Source organism: Monodelphis domestica, chromosome 5, assembly GCF_027887165.1.
Source record: "Monodelphis domestica isolate mMonDom1 chromosome 5, mMonDom1.pri, whole genome shotgun sequence".
Classification (NCBI taxonomy): domain Eukaryota; kingdom Metazoa; phylum Chordata; class Mammalia; order Didelphimorphia; family Didelphidae; genus Monodelphis; species Monodelphis domestica.
Genome location: NC_077231.1, coordinates 101,040,864 through 101,061,393, shown reverse-complemented (window position 1 = coordinate 101,061,393; position 20,530 = coordinate 101,040,864). Strand labels below are relative to the sequence as shown.

General features: G+C 50.5%; 1 protein-coding gene across 8 annotated transcripts in view; it reads right to left on the bottom strand.

Moving 5' to 3' along the window:
* The window catches only part of TRIOBP (TRIO and F-actin binding protein), an 81,340-nt gene that overhangs the window by 27,295 nt on the left and 33,515 nt on the right, over nucleotides 1–20,530 (bottom strand). For 5 of the 8 annotated variants that reach the window (XM_056798904.1, XM_007503463.3, XM_007503465.3 and 2 more), the window contains one exon: nucleotides 5,497–5,553. In XM_056798904.1, the coding sequence (XP_056654882.1) occupies nucleotides 5,497–5,553 (57 nt within the window). Of the gene's footprint in view, nucleotides 1–5,496; nucleotides 5,554–6,676; nucleotides 6,897–13,386; nucleotides 13,739–20,530 lie in introns of those variants that run through there. The other 3 variants (XM_056798908.1, XM_056798906.1, XM_056798907.1) reach the window with 3 other exon arrangements.

Sequence of the window (20,530 nt, the reverse complement as noted above, 5' to 3'; positions counted from 1 at the left end):
CCCAAAGGGTGACAAAAGACTGTCTGCCCTTTGATCCAGCCATAGCACTGCTGGGCTTGTACCCCAAAGAGATAATAAGGAAAAAGACTTGTACAAGAATATTCATAGCTGCGCTCTTTGTGGTGGCAAAAAACTGGAAAATGAGGGGATTCCCTTCAATTGGGGAATGGCTGAACAAATTGTGGTATATGTTGGTGATGGAATACTATTGTGCTAAAAGGAATAATAAAGTGGAGGGATTCCATGGAGACTGGAACAACCTCCAGGAAGTGATGCAGAGTGAGGAGCAGAACCAGGAAAACATTATACACAGAGACTGATACATTGTGGTACAATCGAACGTAATGGACTTCTCCATTAGTGGCGGTGTAATGTCCCTGAACAATCTGCAGGGATCCAGGAGGAAAAAAACACTACTCATAAGCAAAGGATAAACTGTGGGAGTAAAAACACCGATGAAAAGCAACTGTTTGACTACAGGGGTGGAGGGGACACGACTGAGGAGAGACTCTAAATGAACACTCTGGTGCAAATACCAACAACATGGAAATGGGTTCGAATCAAGAACACATGTGATACCCAGTGGAATCAAGCGTTGGCTATGGGAGAGGTGGGGGGGGGGAGAGAAAAGAAAATGATCATTGTCTCCAATGAATAATGTTTTGAAATGACCAAATAAAATATTGTTTAAAAAAAAAAAAGGAGACTCGACTGCAGCCTCTGATCTAATTACCATCAGGCACAAACCTCTAGAGGGCAATGGAGGTACACGTAATTAGATCTCCTGCCCAGGAGGTGGCCACTGGGGCAAGGCGCCCCATCAAGAATGAACTCCACCAGACCAGCCCCGCCGGAGTCCACAGCAAAGGAGCCTCTGCAGCAGGCTGAGTCACTGAGCACCAGGGATGGAGAGAGAGGACCTTATCGGCCATGATCTGGGCTGGCCCTTCTCCTCCGTCAGGAAGGGCCTTGCCCGAGATAAGGACGAGACTCTGGTACGGGGAAAGGAACCTTAGAGGTGGAATCTGGACCTGGGGACCTCAGCATGGGAGACCAGAGTTCAGATCCTGCCTGGGCTACTGTCTAGATGGGATGAGGAATTTCATTACTGAACCTCAGTTTCCCACATGGAAAACAGGGAGAAAGTCTGGCACGGTAATAAGTTAGCATTTCTGTAGTGACTTAAGTTGGCAGAGCACTTTACACGCTACTGGGAGGGAGTGTATGATGATCTCATTTACAGATGGGGAAACTGAGGCTGGCAGAGATTCAATGTAAGATCACACAGTAAGGATCTGAGGCTAGATTTCAACTCAGGTCTTCCTGGCACCGGGTCCTGCACTCTGAAGGGCTATTAATGGAAAAAGTGCCCCATTCCCCGCTGCCTCCCGTTACCAGAAACCCTGCCCAGCAGTGCAATCAGGGCCCCCTGGGTGCCCTCCCTGCTCACTGGCCTCCAGGACGAGGACCCAGGCCCCCCTTACAAGATCCCCTCCCCCCTCCCCCCAATTCCAAATGAAAACCTTCAGAGAGCCGAGGCGGAGCTGGAAGCCTTGGCTCAGGGCGCCCCATCCAGCCTGGAATGCCGCTGGGTCCCCAGCGGCGGCTCACTCGAGCTGTGGATTGCCCAAAGACTGTAGCTCCGGGAAGAGCCCTCTGGGGCCAGTGGCTGCCTCTCCCTGGCCTCAGTTCCTTCCTCAGTATCTATCCAGGGAGCCCCCGGCTGCCCCCCAGAGGGGCCGAGGGGGGATCACAAGGGAAGATGTCTGAGAGCCGTGAGCTCTCCAACAGCGTTTCTGGCGGCCCAGGAGGCCAGGCCCTCTCCTCTGGGTGCCAAGGCCCTGCCGGCTCCGCCACGCTCTCTCATCTTGGGCTCCTCCCCGCTCCTGAGGGACTCCACGACTCCTGCTTCCCAGGAAAGAACTGGGCCCTCGGCGGGCCGGGTGTGTGCGCGGGGTCCCCTGAGCACCCGCAGGAAAAAGGCCGGGTGCACAGCCGGTGACTGGGGGAGGCCCGGCTCGGCCCCACATCGTGCCCACGCTCTGGGGAGCCGCTGAAGAAACAGGCTGGAGTGGAAACGAAGGCGATCTGGTCTAGCCTCGTCCTCCCCGGAGGGGGGCCCCTTCCCTCCCCTTCCCAGGGACAGCCGGACAGCTGAAGCGAACCTGGTCCTCTGACCAACGATGCAGGCTTCTCTCCACTCTGGCTGCGAAGCCCTGGAGAGGCCTCAGGCCAGGGCAGCCCCTGGCGGCAATGAAAGCCTGCCGGGGCACCGGGCCAGCCAACAGGCCAGCGAGGGGGGACAGGCTCAGGGCAGAACTAGGGGGAAGGGTTCTTCCTGGCACCGAGATGAGAAATGAGCTGAAGAACGGCTGGGGAGGAGCCCCGGGGCGGGCAGCCTTTCGGGCCTCGCCTCACAGGGTGAGAGCAGAAGACCCTCCTTCCGTCGGGACTGAGCTGGTCTACCGCGGGGCTACTGGGGAGTCCTGGGGTCGGAGGTCTGCCGCTGGAAGGGGCAGGGGCCACCTATGCTTCATTTCATGGATGGAGACTCGGCGCAGGGACCTTCTAAGGCCAGAGGATTCCGGGGGTAGAGCTGGGAGGGACCTCAGACATCACCGAGTTGAAAGAGATCACCTAGTTGAATCTCCTCATTTTGCAGATGGACAAACTGAGGCCCAAGGGAAATGACTTACCCAAGGCAAAAGGATCCTAGAACTATTTTTTTAAACCTTATCTTTCCATCTTAGAATCAATACTGGGTATCAGTTCCAAGGCTGAACAGGAGTAAGGGTGAGGCCATGGGGGTTAAGTGACTTGCTCAAGGTAACACAGCTAGGGAGTGTCTGAGGCCAGATTGGAACCCAGAACCTCCCATCTCTGGGCCTGACTCTCCATCCCCTGAGCCACCCAGCTGCCCCCTGACCCTAGAAATTATGAGAAAGAAGGCTATCCACATTGAGAGAAACATGAAAGCAAAACATATCGCTTATCATTTATCATATGTATATATGGGGATGAGATTTGGGTTTTGGCTTTAAAAGATCACTCTAGAGCAAAAATGAATACTATGGAAATGGAATCATGTGATAACATTGGTACAACCCAGTGGAATGGCTTGTCAGCTCTGGGAGGGGGGAGGGAAGAGGAGAGGGAAAGAAAATGAAACATGGGAAAACATTTTTTAAATAAAAAATTAATTTTTAAATGAAAAGAAAAAAGATAAGATGAATTTTTAAAAGGATCCTAGATCTTGAGAGGGGAAGCTTCTGAGAAGCCATGTATTGTCTATTTTACACAGGGAGGAGGCTGAGATGCAGGGTAGGTGACTTGCCCAAGGTCACACAGCCAGGATGCATCAGAGTAGGAATTTGAATTCAGGACTCTTGACAAATAAAGACGGGAGAAGCAAACCCAAAATAACAATGTGGGCTATGTTCACTTCCTGGCCTAGAAAGCTCAGGACTCCTTCATCCCAAGCTGAGACAATTTGCTTTTTTTGGAAGGGGAAAAACCCAGGGCACAGGATGGAAGGGGAAGTGCCTGGTTCAATGGGTATGATCCGTCTTCTGTCTGAGTGGACAGAAAGAACTGGGCCTGAAGGGAACTTGGGCTTCCTGTCTCCCCTCTGCCACTCACCAGCTGCGTGGCCTTGAGTATTTAGAAATCTCCCCAACCTGGGCCTCAGTTTTCCCATCTGCAAAATGAGGCGACTAGATGAGAGGCCCTACTAAGGGTCCAGGATTCCATGGCTACTGGTCAGGAGGAGAGCGAGCAATAGCAGGTCTCTTCAGGAGACACGTTACCGAGGTGAGGAGGCCCCTTCCTGCCTCTGATGCCCAGGATCCTCCCTCCACTGCTCATCCCCCGAACCCCCTTCCAAACCTCGGCACCCCTGGTGGAGAGGCCTCCAATGGGAAGTGGCCTTTTTTCTGGCACCAGGAGCAGGGAACCGGACACACAGAGACAGCTTAGAGCATTTCTTGAAGCCTCCTGTCGGGTCTGGCTGGCTGCCAATACCTTGGATATGTAATGGATCCCTTAAACCTGACCTGCCTATTGTCCTGGGCGCAGATCGGGGCTCCCACCGCCTCCTCCTCCCCCCCTCAGTGAGTGGAGCCGAGGCCGGGCAAGGGGAGCTGGTGGGACCTCCAAACGTCCCCAGTCGGGGCATTCTTCCCCAGGCTCTCTCTCAGAGCTCGTTCGGGCCACATCCAGAGGGATCGGTTTGCTTCGTCATCTCGGGATGCTAGATTCCAACAAGGGTCCCCGAGAGGTCCGTGACCCCCTCCCCAGGTTAAGCACCCACGATCTAGTCCGACTTCCAGCCGAGGGAAAGGACGCCCCTGGGCGGAAGACCCGGGCCCAAGTGAGGCTAGCAGAGAAGCACTGGGCCTCCATGGCCGGTCTCCTGACTCAAGGCCCAGGCTCCTTCCATTAAGCCACATGGCAGCGAAGGAAGGCGAGCCCCGGGGAAGCCCGGGACCCGAATGAGGCCTGCTGTTTCTGCCTCGTTGGGCAGGCCATTCTCATTAGATCTCACATTCCATCCCCACCTTGCCCCGAGCTCGGAGGGCAGGAAAGACAGCGTCCTGGCCTTCAGCTGCCTACGTCATCCTCGGAACATTCCTTTACACTTTATCAGAGTGAGAATGGGAGGAAGAACTGCCATGATAACACTTCTATACCTTAAAGCACTTCACACGTATGATCTCATTTAGAATCCTAGCTCCAAAGGAGAAAGGGATCTCGGAGGCCATCTAGTCTGACCCCCTCATTTTACAGATGGGGAAACGGAGGCACAGAGGCAGCTGGAAGAGACCTCAGAGGCCATCTAGTCTGATCCCCACAAATGGGGAAACTGAGGACCAAGGAAATTAAATGACATGGCCTAGGTCACACAGTCCTAGATTTAGAACTTGAGGGGATCCAAGAGCTCATCATTTTATGAAAGAGGAGACTGAGAACCAGGTCAAGTGACTGGTCTAAGATCACACAAACAGGCAGGATTTGAATCTAAGTACTCTGTCAGACTCTTGAATCAGCACTCTGATATGAGAAAAAGAGAATGAGCAACAAGGTGGCTCAGTGAAAGGTAGGCATAGAGATGGGTGGTCCTGGGTTCAAATATGGCCTCAGAAACTTCTTAGCTGTGTAAGGTAAGGGGGTAAGAGGAAGGAAGGAGGGAAGAATGAAGGGAAAGGGGGGAGGGAGAGAGGAAAGAAAGGAGAAAGGGAAGGAGGGAGGAAAGAAGGAAGAAGGGAAGGAAGGAAGGAAAGGAGGGAAGAAAGGAAGGAAAGGAGGGAAGGAGGGAGGAAGGAAGGAAAGGAGGGAAGAAAGGAAGGAAAGGAGGGAAGAAAGGAGAGAAGAAGGAAAGAAGGGAAGGAGGGAGGGAGGAAGGAAGGTGGTAATCATTTGGCTTTGAGAAGTGGAGACATGGCAAGTACATAGGAGACCCCAGCCCTGAACCTTTCCCCAATACGATGCTTCTCTTACCTCTCCTGGTTCATCCAGAATGGACATCCATCCCTTCTTAAAGTTGAGGAGATCGGGCTGGGGAGGAAGAGATAAGAGAGAGCTGTCAAGAGGGACTGAAACTGAGCAGCATGCCCAGCTCCTGACAGAGGCAAGTCATGGACAAAGGGTGCAGAATAAAACACACATTCTTGAAAGAGGCCAACATGGAAATCTGTTTTGTTTGACTATATATAGTCATAACAGGGGGGTTGGGTTTTTTGGGGGGGAGGGATAAGCAGGAGAGAGAAAATAAATGCTTATTAATTTATAATACAGTTTTTAAAAATTGACCAGACATGAGAAGGATCGGGAACCAGGAGCCTTTGCCAGCTATCACAGTTCTTAGAACCACACACAGCCCTAGCTGTGGCCCACCCAGCCTGTGATACAGACACCCAGGGGAAAACAGGAAAGTCAAAGGTATTTTCTGTTCCGGGCTGATATGGGCACAGCCTTGCTGACTATGCTTAGGGACCAGAACCAGGGACTGAGGTTATCCTGCTCTGCCTTCCTCAAAAGTTCTGCTTGGTCCTTTAGATGAGAAAAAGAACCCATCATTCTACCCTATGTCTTTCTGGGTTTCAAAAGTCCTCCTCCTCAGCACCCCCTCTTTACTCCAGACAGAGCTGAAAGCCAAGCAGAAAGGTAGTGTACAGTCAGAATTCCACAGATGGACCTGGAAGGGAATTGGCTCAGAGATCATCCAGTCCAACCCATTTTACAGACCAAGATGCTGACACACCAGAGTTGAAGTCACTTGCCCCAGATCACACGGGTAATAAGCAGCAGAATCAGATTTCAAACCCAGATCCCTTGATTATAAATCCCCAATTCTTTCTCCGACATAAGCTCTTAGAGCCTTGCCCCCAACCCATCCCACTGATGGGCTCACCTGGTACTCCAGGATGATGGGGACATTCACCTACCCCTCTCTTTCCAGTCCTCCCCCTGTCACTCCTTCACCCAAAGAGATCTGCCTTTCCTGGGAAGTGCCGGGCACCCAAGTGCAAAGGAGCCAGCTCTCTCAGGCAGGAGCCCAGAGGAGAGCTGGGGAGCGGAAGGGGGCCAGGGAAGAGCACTGGATGAACCAGATCCCTCCAAAGGCCCCGGATTGGGGGCCAGGGAGAAGCCAAAGGCAGGATGGTTTTGAAGACCATACCTGGCTGTTGTTGCCGGAGATGGGCCCTGCCAGGGGGCCCGGGGCTCCTACCTGCCACATCCTTACAGGGTGGGATGACTGGTGGGAGGGGATGGCTATTAAGGACCTCAGCAGCCCAATGCGGACTCTGCCCTCCCCAGAGAAGGAGATGCTGGGTCTGGCATCCTGCCCAACATGACTCCCTGGTGCCTCCTCACTCTGCCCAAGGGAACTCTCCAGCAGCGAAGTGCTACCCAGAGAGGGGGCAGGGGAGCCAGAAAGGCCCTCCCCACGAGATATACAAGCAGCCCATTGGCTACAGGAGAAGAGCTCCAAGATGCAGGGAGGTGGGTGTCAGGGCTGGGGGAGGGCGGGCCACCTGTTGCCATGGCCCTGAGCCTAGCCTATCAGGGCCTAGCATCACCTTGCCTGGGCCAAGGTGTCCAATTGCACACAGGCTGGCTGGCTAGACCTGGGAGGCAGCTGGAAACCTGAGCTACCTGACCCGGGCTCCCACTCTTGCCTCTTTCCCAGAGGCCACTGCTTTGCCTCAGGCAGAGGAAGTGACCCACCAGAGGCTAAACTCAGAGATCCAGGGGTCTGGCCACATCTCCATGTCCCCAACTCCTTCCCTTGCCCCACCCTCCTCCAGGGCTTCCCAGAAAGCCTGAGGGCTCTACCATGTCCTTCAAGTCTCCAGGAGAGAAACCAACAATCCCATTCATAGGATCACAGACTGAGAGACAACCAGAACAACACCCTCATTTTACAGAGAGGGTCACTGAGGCCTAGAAAGGGAAAGCAGTGTGTTTGTTCACTCACAAACAACGGAATCAAGCCCAGTTCCTCAGACTGCAAACACAGTGCTCTTCCCCCTGCATCAATCATGCCCCCGCTTCCCAGGAAGCCAAGGAATTCCATCCCTGAGAGCCTTCTCTGCATTCTTCCTACCTCTCTCCAAAGGAATCCCAAGACAGGGCTCCTCAGGCCTCACAGACACCGCAAGAAGCACACTCCCCAGACCCACCCAGACAACTAAGCCCTTTGCTTACAATTTTTGAGGGGGGGAAGTGAGACAGATAGAGAATAGATTTTTATGAATTGACAAAAAAATGAGAGCCAGCCTCTTTTGTTACAATGGGGGATGGATTTTTGGGAATTGAAAAAAATAAATTCAAGAGTTTTCCTAGTCTCATTCATTTAGAGCTGGAATGGAACCCAGAAATCATCTAGGACGACCCACTCATTTTATAGCTGAGGAATCCGAGGCCCACAGAGGCACCATGATTGAACAGGGTCACCCTGATGATAAATGTCAGGGAAGAGATTTGAACCCAGACCATCTGACTCCAAACCAAGTGTTCTTTTCAGAGTCCAGATGGATACATAGAGGGGTGTGTGTGTTGGTGGAATGAGTGGGTCTATTCAACACCCACTGGCCATGCCATATACTTGTATTTACTGCCCCTTCTGCATAGGCAGGACAAGCCAATGATGTACCCCAATCAAGGTATCTTTCTGTTTTGACCTTTCTTATAAACAGATATCATATTTGCTACAAGGCTTTGGTTTTTCTTTTTCCCTATTAGAGGCCAAGGAAGAGAAAATACTTTCATTGACTAAAAAACATTTTAACTTAAATTTTTTTAAGCCCTTACCTTCCACTTTAGAATCAATACAATATATCGGTTCCAAAGTAGAAGGGGGTTAAGTGACTTGTCCAGGGTCACACAGCTGGGAAGTATCTGAGCCCAAATTTGAATTTAGGACCTCCCATCTCTAGGCCTAGTTCTCAATCCACTAAGCTACCCAGCTGCCCCTTAATTTAATTTTTTTTAAAGTATCAAAGCTAGAAGGGACCAGAGAGGTCAGCTAGTTTCCTCCCCAAAGTATGGGACTTGCCTACAGCAGCCCATTCATTTATTCATTCATTCACAAGCCTATGTTAAGGGCCAGGCACTGGGGCCATAAAAACAGAAAATGAACCAGTTCCTGCCTTCAAGGGGCTGACATAACCCCTGCCAAGGGCTCAGCCACTGTAATATCTATCCCCTGAGGAATCAGACCCTTCTGGCATAAAAGCAATATGTCAGTCACTGAGGAATTCCTAATTTCATCCTTGTAGATACTTGGTCCTTGAATGGAGACAGAAGTCCTTCTGTGCCTCACAAGTCAGTTCAGTGAATTACTGAGGCCAAAGAAAACCATTGGCCAGTGACCAGTCTCTGGAGTTGAGCCTCTGCAAATTGGTTCCCACAGGTCATAGTCAAAGGCTCCCCAGCCCTATATCCAAAGCCTTTGAGGCTCGGTGGGATGTCCAGAGCTGATCCTCACTGGTGCAGCCTTTTGGAGTGCCCGGCTACACATGACACATGGATGGCAGTGGTCAAATAAATGAAAATCGAGAAAAAAGGCAACAGGTCCCACTTTGCACCCTCTTGTAACTTACAACCTAGGTGTTAGTCTCTCGTGCCCACCTTGGGTCCAGCTCTGTCCTTCTGCCCTCTCTCTGGGCATCTGATGGGGTTGGATCCCCCCAGCTCTTCCCCCAGGAAGTGCTTACTTCAAATATTCGACCTTCTCTGCCTCCACCCTTCCTTCCACGCCCTGGCCAGCCAGCCTGCCATAGGCCTGCAGATTTTGTATGAATCAAACCCTTGTCTTCATTTCTTTCTTTTTTTCTGGCTGGTACCAACCCCGGGGGCCTGCCCCTCCCTGCTCTCGACAGGAGAAAGGGCCCAGCACTACTCCCCACTCAGCAGAAGTGGGAAAACCGTGAAATTTGCTGACTGATACTGACACCCAAGAATACTTGCCCAGCCTGGTCCCTCCCATCTAATGAGAAAGACCTCAGCTGCCTCCTTGGGCCGTCTTTTCCTGCCAGGGCTCTGAACTCTTCTGCCTGCTTCCCCCAACCTTCTCAGGAGGATTTCCCCTTACAAATCATTTCATCCAATTCCCTCCCTCTACAGACGAGGGAACTGAGGCCCAGAGGTGGTGTGGTGTGGTGTGGTGTGGTGTGGTGTGGTGTGGTGTGGTGTGGTGTGGTGTGTGTGTGTGTGTGTTTGGGGAGGTGAATGACTTACCCAGAGTCACTTGCTGTTTAGTGTTCTTTTCCCTTATACCAACCTATATTCTAGGCTGCTTGGAAGAATCTACTAAAAAGGGGAAATGTGAGCCACCACACCAGGCTGGAACATACCACAAGTCACTCCTTGCTTTCTCAGCTGTGGTGGAGTGCGGGCAGCTGGCATCCCAGGCCAGAGAGGGCTGGGAAAGTTCATCTCCTCTATCCCCCTGCCTTCAGGCAAGGGCCACATATCAGCTATCCAAGAACTGTGACTGGCCACCTCATTTTAAAAAGCCACTTGCAAAAGAGACACTGCCATCCCCTATCAGTTACCCGTTAGCTGTCAGAAGATCACAGATTTAGTGCTCAGAGAGGCTAGAGAGGTCATCTAAGCACTCCCTCTCTCTTTACAAAGGAGAAAAATTAGGCCCAGAGATGGACACTGGTTTACTTGGGTCACACAACCAGGAATCAGAGCCAGGATCTGAACCCAGGTCTCTCCTGATTCCAAAATGGTCAAACCTTTTGATAGACAATGCCAGCTCTCAGGTACCTTGTGGTAAAGCCTACAAAATTTCATCTTGTTCATCCCCAGTAAAAAGGTAGCAAACAGCCACTTAACTCTTGCTTTTCTCCCTCCTTGACGGGTTTCAAAACCTCATCAGTTTTTCCAAGTCACTGGGAGCCTCACACAGTATTTCCTCCTTGGCCTTCCCATGGGGGAGAAGATGCCCGAGGTCAGGGGGAGAGGGCCTGACACCAGATCCAGGACAGGTCAGGGAAGGGGAAGTCCTCAAGCTCTGGTCTCTTTCCCTAAGCCAAATCCAGCCTCACTGTCCTCCTGAGGACCATGCCTCCCTAAGCATCTACTCAGGTTACGGTTACGGCAGCCTCCCTGCAAGGTCAGACACGGAGATAGGGCTGAGAGAGAGAAGGGATGGGGAAGGTGGACTCGGAAATAAAAGGGTCCTTGAAGAATATCTAGTCTGTCTCCCTTGTTTCCTAGGGGCTGGGGTGATGGGATCTGTACAAGGAATGAGGAGGGTTTTGAACCCAGAACTCTCTCACTAGTCTATCTATTCTCTTTTACACTTAGGGAAGAAGAGATTCTCATCAGAAGTTGAGATCTTGGGCCAGGGAGGGGACCCTCCTAGAGGAGGGAAGTCAGGTCAGAGAATAATTGGATTTAGCCCAGGAAGGGAGCTTAGATGTCATGCTGTCCACCCCCATGACTTTACAGATGAAGAAATTGAGGCAATAAGTGTCAGATCTGGGCCCTCTGTTCCCTCAATCATGCCTCCATCACTTGTGATCTCATGCCTTCCTTTGAAGGGAAGGCCAGTGGACAGCAAAGTGGTTTAGTGGATAGAGAGTCAGACTTGAAGGGTCCTGGGTTCAAATCTGACCTTGGACATTTCCTAATTGGGTGACCCTAGTCACTTAATTCTAATTTAATTCCTTTACCATTCTTCTGCCTTAAAGGTTTGAGAGAGAGAGAGAGAGAGAGAGAGAGAGAGAGAGAGGGAGGGAGGGAGGGAGAGAGGGAGAGAGGGGGGGAGAGGGAGAGAGGGAGAGAGAGAGGGGGAGAGAGGGAGAGAGGGAGACAGAGAGAGAGAGGGGGAGAGGGAGAGAGAGAGATAGATAGAAAGAGAGAAAGAGAGAGAGAGAGGGAGAGAGGGAGAGAGAGAGAGAGAGAGAGGGAGAGAGGAAGAGGGGGGGAGAGAGGGGGGGAGAGAGGGGGGAGAGAGAGAGAGAGAGAGAGAGAGAGAGAGAGAGAGAGAGAGAGAGAGAGAGAGAGAGAGAGAGAGAGAGCGCGCACACCAGAGATTTAGGGCTGACAAGGAGCTTGGAGATCATCTTGTCCTACCTCTTCATTTTGCAGCACAGGGAGAAGAGCCTTGCTCAGGTATGAGAGTGAGGATATGGGCTCAGGCTCTCTGATTCCCAGGCCTGGGTTCTGACCACTAACAGCACCAGGCTGGTTCCTGAGCTGGCAAGGGCTGCCCAGGATGGGACAGACATAATGTAAGCTGATATCTAACATCTGTGCAGCCATCCCTCTAAAATGAGAGCTCCCAAGCTCCTGCTAGTAACAAGAACCAACATTTAGCTGAAGCTTCCAATATGCCTTAGCACTGTGCTAAATGCTTTACAATGATCTCATTTGATCCTCACACCAACCTTGGGAGATGGGTGCCATTATGATCCCCATTTTACAGATGAGGAACCTGTGGCAAACAGGGGTTAAGTGACTTGTCCAGGGTCACACAACTAGGTAAGTGTCTGAAGCCTGAACTCGGATCTTCTAGGTATTCCAGGCTAGCAGCCATAAGAAATCAAGGACTGACATCAATCTCCCAGCTAGAAACACCAGCCAGAGCTGATAACAAGCAAGGAAAGGAGCATCACCTTGGGAATGCATCCTCCACCTGCTCCCTTCTCTGCCCAACCTTGGGACTCTGACTCACTGGGCCCTCCCTCATCCTTCCACATCTCTGCTCTGTTAGATGACCAGGGAAGGGGCGTCTCCAAGCCAACAGGAAGGACCTAGAGGCTGCAGGATGTGAGGAGGCCAGGAGGAAACAGAGGCTCATGGCCCGGGGTCATCATCACCCCGCCCCATGTGCAGCCCAGTCCGGCCACTGCTCAGCTCCAACAAGCCCACTATCAGCCTGACAAAAGGGAAGTACTCTAGCCCCTTGCCAGGGCACTAAGGGGGTGTAGAGGGGGAGGCCAGGAGAAAATGAATTCAGGCCCCCTCACATACCCTAGAAGTCTGCACATGCGTTCCCTGCCTTGGATCCCCCTCTCTGGTGCCCAAGAGGAAGGAAGCTGGGGTGGGGATGGTGGCTGCTGTTTCCCCACACACCCCAGAAAGGAACACTTGTCCTTTGGGGGCAGCAGGGTCTCAGACCGCTTCCAATGGCATGGCTCGAGGGGAACCTGCCAACCCAGCCTCCCCCTTCCTGCAGGAGTTGTATCCAGGAGACAGGCAATGGCCTCCCTCCTCTTCTCAGTTCAAGAGATTGGATCCCACCCTATTCCCTGCTGACACTAGGCGGGCCATCCTCAGCGCTTGGTTTTACACTCCCTAGCTTTCTCCCAAAGAAGCACAGCCTTGAGTTTGGGCTGGGGTGCAAGTCCCCAGCCAGTCAGCTCACTTCTCCGAATTTCCTGGCCTCAGTTTCCCAGAAGGAGTCCTTAACTGGCAGCCCCGGTGGGGGGACGTCCCAAGGCTCGGCTGATTCTGGGTTGAGGCTGGCGGGGGGGACCACGCCCAGCACCCCAGGAGCAAGTTCTAGCGCAGGCTGGACCCGCTTCCCTGGCCAGGGGTCAGTGCAGTCTGACAGCCCGAAGGAGTGAGCGCGCCCAGCCCCACGCCCAGAGTCAGGGACAGTGGCGTCCCGGGGGGCCTCTCGCAGAGCTCGGCTCCCCTGTGCATTTCGCCCCTGCCCCCGTTCTTCCCCAGGCCAGATGGCGCACACTCGGCCCCAGTCCTGGGCTACCCTCTTCGTGTTTGGGGCCCAGCGGGGAGCGGAGGGAAGCGAGGCGGGCTTGGGCTGGCCGCTCCAGCCTGCCAGAGTCCGGAGATCTCCAGGAAGTGGAGATCTGCTAGAGATTACTCGGGGCAAGGGGGGTGGGAGGGTGAAGGGGCGCTCACCGTCATCATGCAGCCGGGTGGCCCCCGGGGCCCCAGGTGGGGCAGCCCGGGCTGGGCCGAAGAAGAGTCGAGATTCGCAGGGACTGATGGCAGGCTTGCTCACTCACTCACTCTCTCTCCCGAGCCCCAGTTAGTTGCCCCGGGCTAGCATCCCCTGCCGCCCGCCCGGCTGCCCGCGTTCCGTCGGCTCTAGTCTTTCCAAGGCTCGGCCCCAGCCTCTGCCAGCCGCCTAGAAAACTTTTTTTTCTTTTCTTTTCTCTCTCTCTCTCTTTTTTTTTTTTTCAAACTTCCTGGGAGGATCCCGCCGGACCAATGGGCCGGGGGCGGTCCGAGCAGGCAGCGGCCAGGACCAGCGCCACCGCCAATAGGAGCCCTGGGGCAGGGAGCCCGCAAGGCGGGGTGGGAGGCTGGCCAATGGGAATGTGGTGGGGCGGGGCGCCTGGGGGGGCCCAGGGACCAGCTGGGGAGGGGCGGGGCCACGGACTGAGCCAGGCAGGAAGGCGGCCACAGGTGACTCCCGCCCAGGGCCGAAAGGAGAGGGAGGGTCCGAGTAACGCCATTGGGAGTGGGAGTGGGAGTGGGAGTGTGGGTGTGGGTGTCGGTGAACTAATCCCCAACGCTGCCGCTTTCCACCAGAGTGACGTTGGGCGCCATCCTTAACCTCCCCGGCCTCAGTTTCCTCGTCTAGGGCTAGAAGGCTTCCAAGGACTCTCCCAGTGCAGACTCCTCGGAGTTTAATGGCCTTCCTCTAGGGAGCCCTGGCTAGGAATATTCCTCCCATCTCACCGAGGAACGGAGCATTAAGTGAAATAATTTGCTTCAGGTCCCAGTGGGAGTAAATGAGTGGCCCAGCCAGGTCAGAGAGATTATAAGAGGCCTCTCTGGGGGCAGCTGGGTGACTCATTGGATAGAGAGCCGTGGGGCCAGGAGGACCTGGATTCAAATGTGGCCTCAGACACTTCCCAGCGGGGGGACCCTGGGCAAGTCACAACCCCAACGGACTGGCCCCAAGAGCCAATACTTAGTATCTATTCTAAGACAAACACACACCAGGGCTCTAGAGAAAGGGACGAAAGCTTCTAATCCAGGAAGACCTGCATTCAAGGTCTATCACACTGGCTGTCAAGTAACCTCTCTTAGGCAACTCTTCATGGCCCCATTTGGGGTTTCTTGGCAAAGATACTGGAGTGGTTTGCTATTTCCTTCTCCAGCTCAGATGAGGAAACTGAGGCAGATAGGGTTCAGTGACTTGCCCAGGGCCACACAGCTAGCAAGTGTCTGAAGCCAGATTTGAAGTCAGAAAGAAAAGTTTTCCCCAGTGCTCTATCTGCTGTACCCCTAGTTGCCCCTGGCATCTCTAAGACTACATTTTAGAGAAGTGAAAATACTTGTTTAAGTGTGTGCAGTGAAAATACCTGACTAGCATCTATCCCCTAGGGTCATAGATTTAAGGCTAGAAGGTATTCATCCTTCCACCCCAATTCATTTTACAAATAGGGAAACTGAGATCCAGATTGAGGAATTTGCCCAAGGCCACACAGAAAATGGCAAAGCTGGGATGCCCACCTAGGTTTCCAGTAGCCAAACCCTGTCCTTTCTCTCAAATCCTGTGCTTGTTTACATCCGGCCCCCGGGCTACAGGGTCTCTGTTTTATTTTTTTCCTTCCATCTCAAGGTCTCTACCCCAGCCTTCCAGGTTCTTTGAAATGCATAATAAATGTGTTTTGTTTTGTTTTGTTTTGTTTTGTTTTGTTTTAAGTTTGACTCTGTGTCTCCCCTTCCAGGCTCCAACACTTTTGTGGCTTGGGATGGGGCAGGGAGGTTGCAGAACTGTGAAGTGACTAGAATCAGGATGGGTCCTCGGGCCATCTGTCTAACCCCTTCCTATGGACACAATCCTATCCACCGAAACCCTGACAGATTGTCACCCAGACTTGGCTAGAGTACCTTGGGTAAAAGGGACCCAGTACCCAATAAGCCTTTCATTTAGGGCTGCCTCTCATTGTCAAAAGCTCTCCTCAAATGCTAAGAAAATTTGCCTCTGACACTAGCAGCCATCAGTCCTATCCAGCTCTGTTTTATAGAACTAATGCTCCTTCCACAAAATAGTTTGAGGTTTTTTAAACTTTTTACTTTCTGTCTTAGTAGTTAGCAATTCTAAGATGGAGGGGCAAGGGCTAGGCAATTGAGGTTAAGTGACTTGCCCAGGGTCATATAGCTAGGAAGGCCAGATTCCAATACAGGTCCTCTCAACTCCAAGCCTAGAGTTTTATTTTTTAAATACACAAAATAGTTTTCAGTATTTTAAATAATTCTTTCTTCCCCAGGCTGAATAATCCCAGATCCTTCAGCTGCTCCCCACACACTGTAGTTCTTAGACCTCCCAATCCTGATCATCGTCCCCTGTTTGACTATCTCCTTCCTAAAGCATGCTGCTCCCATCTGACCACAGAACTCCAGCTGGAGATTCCAAGGCACAGGATAGGAAAATCATCAACAACTCAAAAGGCCCTGACTGGGGGGCAGCTAGGAGGCTTTGTGGGTGGAAAGCAAAGCCTGGAGTTGGAAGGTCAAATCTGACAACAGACACTTCCTAGCTGGGTGACTGGGCAAGTCCCTTAACCCCCATTGCCTAGCCTTTACCACTCTTCTGCCTTGGAACCATAGTACTGATTCTAAGACAGAAGGTAAGTTGTTTTTTTTTAAGGACCCTGATTGATTTTAGAGTTAGAAACCTGGGTTTTGAACTCTGTAACCCATTAACTGTGTGACCCTGGGCAAGTTAATTAACCCCTCTGGACCTCAGTTTCCTCAAGTGTGAAATTAGGACCTTGGATTAGATGCCCTTTAAGAAGGACCTTCCTGGTTGTAAACATCTATGGTTTTATTATCTCCCTCAATCTGAATACAATGTTTCTCTCTCTTTTTTAAACACTTTTACCTTCCATTTTAGAATCTATACTGGTTCCAAGACAGAAGAACAGTAAGGACTAGGCAATTGGGGTTAAGTGACCAGGATTATGTAGCTAGGAAGTGACTGAAGTCAAATTTGAATCCAGAACATCCCTCCTCCAGATCTGGTTCTCTGTTTGCTGAGCCACCTATCTGTCCCAGAATGTCTCTTTTAATATACCTAAAATTGTATTAGCTCTGACCCATAGCTTCAAATGTCTATACACAAATACAAGGGGAACTTGAGATCCTAAGGCAAGGAGGTCCAGTGACTAGACTATGGCTACAAGGGAAGAGGAGAAATTAAATCTATTGAAGAGGTGGTAATGTAGCACTTGGTAAACTAAAGGAATATAATCCACAAATTAGAGAGAGTTATCACGGTGGAATACATCTAGATGGATAGAGAAAGGCTAAACTGTTACCTTCTGTCTTAGAATCAATACTATGGTTCCAAGGCAGAAGAATGGTTAGGGCTAGCCACCTGGAAGGAAGGAAGAAATCGAGGAGTTCGGTGGAAAAGCAAAAGATTAAAGACCAAGAGCAGAGGAATAATATAGACACTTCAAGTTCAAGCATCTGGTATATCTCTCTCCCTAGTAAAAATCAGACCAGCTAATAAATTCCTGCCTTGCCTTAATTATAATTTTATCCTTCAAAAGGTGTGGGAAGTAATGAGGAGAAATTGAATGTGGGCTTGACTCTAAGCAACAAGGAACAACTGGGCTTACTTTATTAAGTAAAACAATGGGAACCCCAGGGAGGTGTGATCACTCCCACTTTAGCAGCTGTGAGGTAGAGCCTGGCATACACCCATGATTTTAGATGGCTGAATTCAAAGAAAGAGATTCTAAACTTCTACAGGGAAGTAATCCCAAGAAGGATGGAAAGTTTATCAAGAATGAGATTCTAAATACACAAAGAAAAATCATTCTGATAAGATGAGGTAGAGTGCTCCAAAAGGGCAGATGTGGATGCACAGGGAACTCTCTGGTTAACTTATGTCTAAAAAGACACATCCAGAAGGTATATGCAAGGAGGAGAATGGAGAGTGGAGAGAAGAATATTGGTGTGTTCCTGTAAGAAAGACACCAGCAGTTTTTGAGCTCAGCAGGACCTGATCTTGTTAAGAGAAGCTAATGATAAATGAAAAATATTTTCATATGGGGAGAGTGGAATGAAGGAACAAGGAATAAATGACTGGTGTTCAAGGTAGCTGGAGGATGAAGAGAAGGTAGAATTACCTGAGTCCTATTTTGCTCCTGATTTAGCAGCAGAGATTTGGAGCTAGAAGGGACCTGAGAGGTCACTCTAGTCCAACACACTCATTTCATGGGTGAGAAACAGGCCTAGAAAAGTGACTTGATTTGCCCAAGACCATAGAGGTCATAGCCACGGTCTGAATTCGAACCCAAACCCCATGACTTGAAAGCCAATGTTCTTTCTACTACATCCAAATTCTGCTCTAGATAGGACAGATTAAAGATGGCCATAGGGAGTTGAAACCCCAGATAAGAAGGGAGATAGTAAGAGCACCAAGCTCACCTAGATGCATTCAAGTTACTAGGTCTAGATGAACTGCATCCCAGGGTTGAGAAAGCACTGCCAAATGGAATTATCAAGAAATAATGAAGGAAGGCCTTCCCTTCTCATGCTAAGCAGCAGAGAATTCTCATTTTCAATTCCTGTTATGAACTATTTTGCCTAACTGTTTTGAGGGGTCTTCATTTTCATTATCTTTTTAAAAATTTGTTTTGTTAAAAGCAAGATTTGTTAATTTTTTTCTGGAAAGAAGGAAGGAAGGAAGAAAAGGATGGGAGAAAGGAAAGAATGAAGGAAGGAAAGAAGGGAGGGAGGAAGGGAAGAAAAAGAGGGAGGAAGGAAAGAAGGGAGGGAGGAAGGAAAAAAGGGAGGGAAGAAGAGGAGGGAAGGAAGTAAGGAATGGAGGAAGGAAAGAAGGGAGGGAAGGAGGGAAGAAAAAGAGGGAGGAAGGAAGGAAAGAAGGGAGGGAGGGAGGGAAGAAGAGAAAGGAAGGAAGGAATGGAGGAAGGAAAGAAGGGAGGGAAGGAGGGAAGAAAAAGAAGGAGGAAGGAAAGAAGGGAGGAAGGAAGGAAAGAAGGGAGGGAGGAAAGAAGAGAAAGGAAGGAAGGAATGGAGGAAGGAAAGAAGGGAGGGAAGGAGGAAAGAAAAAAAGGAAGGAAGAAAAGGAGGGAGGGAGGGAAGAAAAGGAGAGAGAAAGGAAGGAAAGAAACTATAGGGTTAGAAAAGGACAAATGTCCTAATTTTCAAAAAGGTCTGTACAGTGTAGGCCAATGAACTTGACCTTGGTTCCCCAAGAATTCTGGGACATGTTATTAAAGGAATGGTTTTAAACAGGAGACTGTGTTATTAAGGTTTGTGAATACCTGGAAAGGGAACGCGTGATTGCTTTGGTCAGCGTGGCTCCATCAACACCAGGTCATGCCAGACTTTTATTTACAGGGTTACTAGACTGCTAGGCCAGAGGAATGGGGCAGACTCAGCATATCATTTGTCAAAATCTCCTGCTGTCCTTGTGGGCAAGATAAACAGATGTGAGTGAGGAGAGAGTGCGGTCAGGCAGATTTGGGGCTGGTTCAAAGCCAGGGCCCAAAGCATAGTCATGAATTTTGGAAAACCTGAAGGAATGTCTCCAGCAGAGTGTCCCAGGATTCATCCTAAATCCAGTACTGTTTGGCATTTTTATTGATGACCTGACATGCTTATCAAATCTGCAGGTGACAGAGAGAAGCAGAAAGAAATGGATGGACTAAGACATTGGAATGAAACCAACAAAATGAAATGCAAGAGGGGGCAGCTAGATGGCTCAGTAGATAGCCAGGAGGTCCTGTGTTCAACTCTAGCCTCAGATACTTCCTAGCTGGGTGATCCTGGGCAAGTCACTTGAACCCCATTGCCTAGCCCTTACTGCTCTTCTGCCTTGGAACCAATACACAGTATTGATTCTAAGATGGAAGGTAAGGGTTTAAAAAAAGAAAGATATGTAAGAGAAATGTCAAGGCCTTCAAGTCAAAAGGAGGTATATGAAAAAGATCTAGGGGTCTGAGTAAACTGCAAAATCCAGGCAAGAATGAAAGGAAAGCCAAAAAAAGGCAAATGCAGTCTTGGGCTACATTGAGAGGGAAAGTATAGAAGAATAAGGAGGTGGGTGCCACATTTTAAGACAGATGTTGAGGGGCAGCTGGGTGGCTCAATGGATAGAGGGCTAGACCTAGACAGGGGAAGTCCTGAGTTCAAATTTGATCATAGATACCTCCTGGCTGGGTAACCCTGAGCAAGTCACTTAACCTGAATTGCCTAGCCCTTACTTCTCCTCTGCTTTGGAAGCAATACTTAGTATTGATTCTAAAACTGAAGGTAAGGGTTTAAAAAAGAAAGATAGCAACAATCTGCAGAGCAGCTAGGTGGTGCTGTGAATGGAGTATGAGACCCAGAGTCAGGAAGATAGGAGTTTGAATCCTAATTTAGGCACTCCCTAGCTCCATGACCTGGACAACTCAGTTAACCCCTGCCTGCCTGAGTTTCCTGATTTATAAGATGGGGTAATCATGGATTGCTATGAAGACCATAAAACAAGCCTAACGTCTAAAGGATGGGGACAGGGTCAAGGAGACTGGGCCCCAGAAGACTTGGTGGAACTAGGAGTATTTAGTCTGATGGAGAGAAGAGTTGGGGTGGGAGGTGAGGGGGCAGGGGAGGGTGGCAGCTATCTTCAGTATTTTGAAGTTTGGGGATGGGAATTTGTCTGCATGGCTCCTGTGGCAGAATTGGAAACAAAGAGTGGGATTTTCAGAGAGGTATATTTGGGGTCAGTAATACTAATCAAAAGCTGATGTGTAGTAGGTCTTGCTTTAAGGGTTGTGACATCTCACAACCACCCTGGGAGGTTGGTATAATTATCTCCATTTTATAGATGAAGAAACTGAGGCAGGTAGAGGTTAAGCAGCTTATTCAGGGTCACACAGCTGGGGCGGGGAGCAGAGGAGGGTTGGGATTTGAACTCAGGTCTCTCTGATCCCAAAGATTTCCTAAAAGTCAGTGCTGTCTCAAAGTGGAATGGGCTGTCTTGGGGGGAAATGGGTTCTCCCCTCACTGAAGGCCTTTGAGCAAAAGGTTTGGGGGACCCTTGTAGGGTGGGCCATAGAGGAGGCAT